This window comes from Parambassis ranga, chromosome 3 (assembly GCF_900634625.1).
Source record: "Parambassis ranga chromosome 3, fParRan2.1, whole genome shotgun sequence".
Classification (NCBI taxonomy): domain Eukaryota; kingdom Metazoa; phylum Chordata; class Actinopteri; family Ambassidae; genus Parambassis; species Parambassis ranga.
In genome coordinates, this window is record NC_041024.1 from 14230801 (window position 1) to 14240250 (window position 9450).

The 9450-nt window shown below is 41.2% G+C and overlaps 1 protein-coding gene across 2 annotated transcripts in view; it reads left to right on the forward strand.

Annotated features, from left to right (window-relative positions):
* The window catches only part of hipk3b (homeodomain interacting protein kinase 3b), a 30105-nt gene extending 25152 nt beyond the window's left edge, over positions 1–4953 (forward strand). For both annotated transcript variants that reach the window (XM_028401111.1, XM_028401112.1), the window contains exon 16: positions 18–4953. In XM_028401111.1, coding sequence (XP_028256912.1) covers positions 18–488 — 471 coding nt within the window. In that variant the 3' untranslated portion in view covers positions 489–4953. The remainder of the gene's footprint in view (positions 1–17) is intronic.
* Positions 4954–9450: the final 4497 nt, after the last annotated feature.

Sequence of the window (9450 nt, forward strand, 5' to 3'; positions counted from 1 at the left end):
TGTCTTTTCTCCTTCAGGTACAACACTTCAGTTCCTGCCACCAGGAGTGGAATGGCAACTTTGCCCACCGGAGACCACAGGCCTACATCCCTCCCACCATGCATGGGCACACATTCACCCTCTCCCACAGCAGCCCAAACCCTACCACAGGGCCCCACCCTCACCTTGGGGGGCACCCACACTCCCAGCCCACCTTACTATCATACCCTCCATCGGGCCCTCTGGTCACAGCCGCACCCATGGCCCACCTCTTGGCCTCCCCTGGGGGCTCCCGCCCTATCCTCCAGCCCACCTACAGCATCTCCCACCCAGCAGGCATCATGCATCAAGTTGCAGTGGGAATAAACCATCGACTGCTGCCCTCCCCCACCTTGCACCCCCAGGGTCAATTCAAACCCCTCTTTCCCCCGCATTCCTACATTGCCTCGCCCGCCTACGGCAGTTTCCCTCTCAGCCCTACCAAAATAAACCAGTACCCTTACATCTGAGCGTAGCTGTTCAGGTACCCTTCATACCACCTGAGGGCTAAGTGAGCAGGGCGAATTCTGTCTTAAACCACAAACAACATGGTTTTGATTTCTGAAAACCATGGCACAACCACAGACAAAGCAAGCTATTTTTTGAATCATGTAGACGTGGGTGTAATTGAACTTCAAGCTTTAAAAAGAGTTCCAATGATGGAGATGATTTGGCAAAAATTAAGAAGGAAATAATGTATGAATGATTGAATGAAAGAATGAATGAGTAGTATAACTCACTCTTAATGTGTTTTGCACATTTGATATAACTTTGCATTGGATCTTCTATAAATACTCCTCAAGACAGGTAAATAATTGGGGTGTTGTTGAATAGTTAGACTTTGCACCCCTGATCCCAGCTATTTTTCTATATTGCCTTCTTACGTGTGCAAGACACATCCATATTTGTAAAGCCATCCCAGTCTCTAGCTCTAGATTGACAGATGCACATGTTGTCCACAGTGTACGTTGTACTGCGTTTGAAGTATTTGTACCTTTTCGGTGTCTTTTGGTGTTAGCAATGTCAAGTCAATTAACCGATTTAAATAGGGTTGTTCCTCACGCTGCATGTGGTCTTGCATGAGCAAAAATGTAAACGGAAAGATGCATAGACGTTGCCCTTATCGTTTGTGTCACAAGACTCGCTGCATTGTATAACTGTCCCCAGCCATAGTGCCTTACATATTTGAGGTTGTTAATGTTACTACTTATATATGACTATATACATGAATATTAATGTACTGGACTGCAGCACTTGAAATTCCAATCAGTCGATGCATCCTATGTGTGAGTATATATATGCACACGTGTATATGTCCATGCATAGCCTGCATGGATGTGATGTATCGCGGATAGCGGTGCTTATTATTTTCGGAGTCGGTGTATAATTAAGTGTGTAGTGAGTTACTTTTCTGTTCTTTCAAGAAGAACAGCATGCTTTGCTGTTGCGAATGCCTGCTGTTTCGTTAAATTTTCGTTTTCATTCTCTTGTTCCCGAATGAACTAGTGTACAAAGTGCAAGTACTGAGTATTGCTTAATATTTGATAATCACTTTCTATTTAGTGAAACTCTTACTACTAACAGTATTTGTACTGTTTGAAACTGCAATACAATCTAAATAGTCGTTGATTATGATTATGTTTTCTTTTTCGTCTACGTATTTTCATTTTTGAGTGTTTTCACTTTGTTTTTAGATGTTTAGAAGTGTGGTGGGCATGGCTTTGATTAGGTAAGGAAAAAAATGCAAATTAATTCACGGTATGGAATCTTCTAAGCCTGAGCAAACCATGCAGTATTTGATATACACACATATATGGACATATATTATAGAGCTAGACTATTTAGTACAGATGCTTGATAAGGTGTGAGTTAATTGTGTGCAATTCTCATTTATGCATGTGTGACAAAGTTAACTTTTCCCTTTACATTATACCATTTGTTAGAGGCTTAAGGCTTATCGGTGTCAACTGCTTATTTTATACATTCCGTCAGGGAGGATATATACACATATATATATATGTTGGTATCACCAGTCTCTCTCTAGCTATATATATATATATATATATATATATATATATACATATATATACATATATATATATATACATATATATATATATATATACATATATATACATGTATATATATATATACATATATATGTGTGTGTGTGTGTGTGTGTGTGTGTGTTGTTTCAGTTTATTTTACTAGTTCTGTGTGTAGCTTTTTTGTCTGTTATTTTCAAATGAAGTTGTGCAGCACCAAAGACTGTAATTCATTTCTTGAGCAAGGTAGCTATTATGTTTGCATAGACTTCAGTTATACTGTTGTCCTAGAATGGGGTTTAAATTAAAACAAAACAAAAAAAAGTTGTATTTAAAGAAAAAAAAAACAGCCGAGGTTTTGTCTAGCTTATTGGGCAATTAATAAAGTCGTATCATTTCTTTCTTGAATGTATCATAGATAAGCTGCTATATGATGATTGCCACTTCAATAGCTGTGAAATTAGGTGATTTCTCTCTGAGTTTAAACCTAGCATTGCTATTTTTTGTATAGGTCCCTAATTATCTGAAATAGAAGTGGTTTTGATTTTTGTGTTTTGCGTTCTTATTTGGAGTGTCATGTAACTACTGTATTGCTGATGATGAACATTAGTTGCATTTGCTGTTTCTCGGGGTGCGTGTTTTTGCATCAGTATTTTACCCTTATTAACCTTTCGGGCTTGTCACTGCATATAAATGATGTATTGATGTAACTTAATTTTTTGTATGTTTTCATATTGATGTTTTGTACACATCTGAAGCTGTAGCTTGCAGGATTGATTTAACTTTTTCATTGTACGTAAACAGTATACTACCAGTACTCTTTTTGTAATTTACAGGAGCACTGTGAGATGCCAGAAAGGAAAAAAATCAGATGGTGCCCATTGGAAAGCTTCTGTAATGTTTCCACTAGTCACCCACAAAACACATTTGCCACTAAGCACTTGTACAGGTAGTGAGGCTTGTTGGGGTTTAGGTGATCAGACTGTACAAAATGAAATTAGCCCAATGTTTTGTGTTCCAAAATTTATGTTTAACTCTAAGAAAACATGATTTGAGCAAGTATTTATTGCAACTTTTTATCTGTTCAATGTTATATCTGGCTGGAATATCAGTTTCACACTTATATTCTAAACTGCCTTGTGTTCAGATCGCTCTCCCCTTTATGAGTGTCTCATATCAAAATGGTGTTTTGTCAGTGCAGAACAGTGGCCATTATTATGTGTCCTTTATTGAAATTGAGACAGTGTAAGCAGCACTGCGCATGTGCCTTGAGATTAAGAAAGTGAGAATTCATGATGGCGGTTCCTCGTCACTAATATGAGGCGGAAGGCATAGATTCCATGTAGAAAGTCTTTTGACGGCCACTTGACCAAAAGCTAAAATAGAAAAAAAAATTTGAGTAGGACTTTCATTACAAAGTCATTCAAAGGAATCTGAACTCCTGATCAGCTTGTAGACATGTACAACATGGTGGCTGTTCTCTTGTTACAGATAGTCGCCACCAAAGCCTCCAATAAAACACACACACGCTCTTTGAATGACACTCAACGATCTTTGGATAGTCACTCTGGCTGAACAGCAGATGCAATACTTTACATTGTGCGGTCATTGCACCACCAAGTGTTCTTAGATAATCTCCATGCTTTATAATACCTTGCATGTGCACCTAAGTTGCTTCACTTTGTCTGCCTAGAAGCTGTCTGCTTAGAGCAGCTTTTCTATCATGCAGAGTTAAGGCTGAGTGGGAGTAACCAGAGCACAGTTGACAACACTGGCCTTTTAATACCAGAGGAGCCACACTTTGTATCCAGGAATAGGATGTCCTTATCTGGATGTTTCTTCTGTGTTCTGGGTGGAAACTGCTCTGTTGAAGGAGATTAATGTCATGTCTCTGTCAGTCATGAGTGCAATACTCCACATTTAAACACGGATGGTGTGTTTTATGTTGTGTTTTCTTTTCTTACCTTTTATGTTTTACTGACTATTCTCAGCTATCACTTTGGGAAAGACAACTTATGATGACAAGGCATGAACTTGGCATATTAGTGCTTGAAATAGTCCCCCGATAATAAGCATGTGAAATGTAATCTGTGTTTTGATTCTGTCAAAGGTATTCACCAGCAATGCGCCTGCATAACCTCTCCCACACTCGTTTAAGAAAAAGAATGGATGCAAGAGGAGAGAAATGTTCAAAACTTTTTTTTTTTAAGTTTTCAACACAAATCACAACTTGGTTTGTTCTTTTGTGATAATACACGTAACATTTAACAGATAAAACAGTCATTTTTAAAAGTTAAGACTTTGATATCGGAAAAGAAATCCTCTGCTGCGGTATTATCCTTTAGAGATCTTAATTCAGGGTCTGTATTAAATGTGCTACTGTCTTGATTTAATTTGATTAAGTTTATTTTACTCTCAAAGCTCTTATTTTCAGTTTTCTGGTAATCTGTATCAATTTCAGAGTTAATTCACACTGCAAGTTATGGAATCATCTGTTTAGATTGCTGTCAATGAGATTTGATCATGTAATCTGAACTGTTACTGTTTTAGTATCTGTAGATTTTTTGTGGCTTTGTTTTATTATTTCCTGTTTTATTTTTGTTTTATTTGCTTTTTTATTTTGTGCTACACTAGTTTGCCATGTAGCAATTGCACTGTGCAATATTTACAGTATGAGGACTGGGAAAACTAACTATGGATGTGATGTCTCCTTACAGTTTGCGATAGTGTTTCCTCTCTAGTTCTCAGTGATTTAGGTGTGACCAAGCCTTCTCTACTTTGTCACATTAAGCGGGTTTTCCAGGTGACTCTTTGGTGAGTGTCAAAATAAGACTTTATGGTGTATTATTGTTAAGATTCACTTTGAATTAAAAAAAAATCTATTGATGCACTTCTTTCTGACTTGGTCTGTTCTTCTGGTATTCACATTCACAAAGGTGCCTTTTTCCCCATTTGTGATCACAGGTGATAAATCTAATATTCACATGGGATTCATCTATCATTTTGTGTCACACCTAATGAGCCGATGATCTGATGGTGAAGTATTTTTCCAGGAATAAATCAGCCGTCTAAATATTACTGCCTTTTTTTTTGTCATTTAATTAACGCAGAGGAATTATACTTTTTCCTAACATGATTAATGGTACAGAAACTTGGATGGACATGATCTGTTCTTTAAATCCAGACAGACCATTTTAAGATCAAGTGATGTGGTTTAAAAACGTTCCAGAGGAGCCTCTTTTTTGTCAAACCAGCAATATGGATGAGCACCCGGTTACATGTAAACTAAAATATATTATAAATTACACGCCATCTCCTTTTTTACATTTTTATAAAAATATTAAGGGTTTTGATTACTCGGGTTTGTACTTTGACAAACGGGGCCTCAATCTGCAATTTGTGGGTTAATTGAGCGTCTATTCTGTGTCAGTGCTGACATCCAGTGGAGGTGCAGAGGTACAGCAGGCACGGCTGCATCCGCACAATTAGATATGCAGGCAGCGATTACAGGAGCCCTCAGGACAGACGGTACATATCTGATATAACTGACCTGTCACATGCCTTTTTGAATCCACAATAAGAGGAAGCAGGAGGCTTTTACCCTTTTTTTTGTACCTGCTTCGTGTGTTCAGCCTGGTCTTGATGCACCCAGCAGAGGTCGTCCTGCAGACCGCTCAGCTTTCAATCTTTCTGCCGACAATTAACAGCAGCTAATTTGCTCAGTTTGAGCAGGAGGCTCAGCAGACTTTAAATCATCCGCTCTCTCTCCCTCTCCCTCCCTCCCTTCCTCCCTCTCTCCCTCTATCAGCAGCATCTTTATGTTTGAGATTTGAATGTGTCTCCAGCACAGCGTCTTCCATCCGTCTGGAGCAGGACCGAATGAGGCAGTTTACCGCCAGCAGCTAAATGTCAAACCTTTGGCAAAGTGTGCGCGCCGCCCTGCGCCACACGGTGATGATGGGTGGACCGAGCGCAGCGGAGCGATAGGGCGCATTTCTTAATTTCCCCTCAACGCCGTGTCCCACCCCTCTAATCCAGCCCTGGACACACGACGAGACCGCGGGACGGCCGTGTTACCCGTTCACACACGAGGCTCGATCCAATGTATTATTTACGAGACAAACTTCAGCAACTTATCCACTGGATATGGCTCCCGGTTTGAGGAGTGGGCGGACAGGTCAACCCGAAGTGGTGGTGGTGGTGGTTGTGGGAGCCGGCGGAGCGGACCCCGGCGGGTGCTCGCCGCAGAGGACGGATGCCGGAGGAGAGGGGAGGTGTTTGAAGACCAGGTTGCGAGCCGGTACAGCGGGGATGCTTGCACACTGTCTGCTGTCTATGGCAGTGCTTTCATTCGTTGTCCGGTGCGCTGTGGCCGCAGAGGGTAAGCACAGCACAGAGCTGTCTGCTCCAGCATGCAGAGGCACCGTTTGATTTGTTGCATTAACCTCTTTCACATGTGGGCTGTAGTGCGCGTGATTTATCCACTGTGCTGGAATAAGAACTGAACACTGGGTGGAAAATGGATCTCTTGTTTTACACAGGCAGCGTTTTGTATCATCTTCACTTGCTGCTGTCTGCAGGGGGAATGGGTTGGATAAATAGCTTAAGTCAAAGAACTTCCATCCTCTAACTATCTGCCATTCATTCACTTCTAACCTATGTGCTGTTATTGCACTGAAATTGTCCCTCTCAAGGAGCATGACCCAAAGGCTGCTACTCAGGATGAAAGCCTGTTATTGACCTTCTCCCATGCCAAGAGATGATGTTGATTCTGTACTGCTCTTATGTGATGTAACTCTCTCACCTACTATTCTTTCCACCTGAGCCTGAGCTCCTTTGTCTCTCTGATCACATTGCACTGCACAGAGCATCAGTAGCTGCACTCAACCTCTCCACAGTATGGTCTCCCAGTTTAACTTCACTTCCCTCCTTTGTTCTTCTGCTGGAATTCTGCTTAGTTTGAGGGTCTTGACAGAGGGTCTTTAAATGCTATTATTGCTTGTAATGAGCTGTAGGGAGTTATTCTGGGAATGCAGTGCAGTCATAGGACAGTCAGTGTTTCAGAGCATCTGGGTCAGCACTAATGACACACATACTGTAGCCCACTGTAGGTCTGTTTGTCTCTGGCGGCGTTGCGTGGCAGCTGGGGCAGGACTGGCCGACTTAGCTGCCCTTCAAACCGCCGTTGTTTGGAGGAAGAGGTTGACCACCGCAATTGTTGTCGGTATGTTGCACTGCTGCAACCAGATGCAGGTGCTAAAGCAAAAACAGCAGCTCCATCACCCCTCTTCAGGCTGCAAAACTGTGATGTAGTGCCTGTAGTCTCACCTCTGCTGATGCACTGCTACAGTAGCAGTCTCCTCCTCCTCCTCCTCCTTCCCTCCCTCCCTCCCTCCCTCCGCCTCCTTCTCACAGTCAGCACATCCATTCTTAAACATAAGAGCACAGCAGAAGCACCTGAGGTATATGTTATATATGGTAATAGGAAATGTATGTGTATATGTCGGATGTTAAAGGTGTGATAATAAATGGGGAACACTGATTTCCTTTTTACACTGTTTTTTACAGTGTATAATATTGTTTAGGGGTGTTACTAGAAGATGTATCGGTCAAAATGTAAATTCTGGATTTAGTGCATGCACAGTGATGTAACAAATTGCAGCATTATAATGCAAAGCATCACCGATTCCTAAAGAGATGGACTCAAAAGACAGATGTTAACTTATTTAATGGATAGGTATGAAGATGCAGCAGCTGTTTCCCTGTGACTGCCATTATACATGCTGGTTTTGCATCTTGCAGAGATTGTGGGCCATTGATTCAGTGTTTACATTTGAACTGTCGTGTTGGTGTTCATTATGTTGGACTTGAGTGAGGGTTGAGTGAGGGTTAAGTCAAGCCGGAGCTGCTCTTTTGATGGTGGAGGATGTTGTACTTGTTTTTTTTGTAGTGTTAATTGTCACATGTGCATTAAGGTACTGGACAGTCTGGTGCTGATATTTACAGTCATGTTTGCTGCTCTTGTTTGAGCGTTGGCCTGTATTATTTAAATCAGTACACTACCTTCTGCTCACTTTGTTGTGTTTGTGTGTGGATTTCATTTTAAAAGGATACAAGTGAAGACAGGATTATGGTTTGTTTGTTTGTTTGCAAATTTGTTTTAAAAAATGGAATCTCTTGTTTTACAAATGTATTTTATTTTTACACTCTACACTCCGGTCAGAAGCATCCTGCTTCCTTTGATTAACTTGATATGTGTTTGGAATTTGATTAAAGTGGCTTGATGAGGGATATTGATTAGACATACTTAAGAAAATGCTCCTGGCTGCATCTATAAGGTCGTACAATTCACACTGCAGGTCAGGACAAAAACCAAAGCAAAGCTTCTCAGTTGCTGTGAATCATTCATTTCTGGCCCCATGGTTTCCTTTCTTAACATGGGAAATCAGACCAACATGTGGTTTCTATGGCAATGCTAATTTCTGTCCAACGATGACATTTTCTCCTTTGGGGGAGCAGGGTACAGGGTGCTGCGTCAGTTCCCTGAGTAATTTTTACAGCCAAAGATGAAGCCTTTTCATCCAGCTAGATTGATCGTTAATTAACTTGCAGAAATTCTTGTTGGGTTGTTGCTTTGTTATTAACAGCTGCAGCTCCGGGGGACCTGCTGGAGAGCCAGCTAAGTGAACGCTTCTTCGCTCCATCCTCAGTCATGTGCCTTCCTCTGACGTCAGCTCTGTTTACTCCTTTAACCACAACCTGAGTGTTGCTCATGAATGCTGACAGCTTGGTTTTGACAGGGGTTAACCTCATAGACCTCTCTGTATGAGAAGCTATCCCTGAGCTGTTGCCAGTCATCCCTCTCTGCTTATGAATTCATTGAAAGAAGACATGAGGGTAAGTTTGAAAGCCATTTCCCATTTGCAGCACAGGCTGAGGTTTTTACCCTTAAAGTGACTGTTAATGTGCATCGAATGGTTTGTGACTATTTGTGCTCTGCTGGTGTACATTTCTTGTGTGGTTCGGTTCCTTCCTTTCATGTAGCTTAGCCTTTTCAGAGCTGTCAAGATGTTAAAATAACTCCCAGGAACAGGTTTTAAAAGACATGAAAGGATCACTCGATCTGATGACCTGTGTGTGTGCGCTGTGTGTTTCAGGAGCACAATTTCCCTGCTTTCACCTCTTTGCAGTGATTTACTGTACAACAGTTAATTATGTTGTGGGTAAGCGTGTCAGGCTTACATGTGCATGTGTAGATAGATGGGTTCTCTTCAGGTGGATCTTTCATTTGATTTGCTGTTAGCTGTGATGCCTTGGCCTTGTCTTGGTGAACACATCTAGTCAAAAAGCACATTTAAAAAAATGTTGAAAACAGTATAATCAAGTA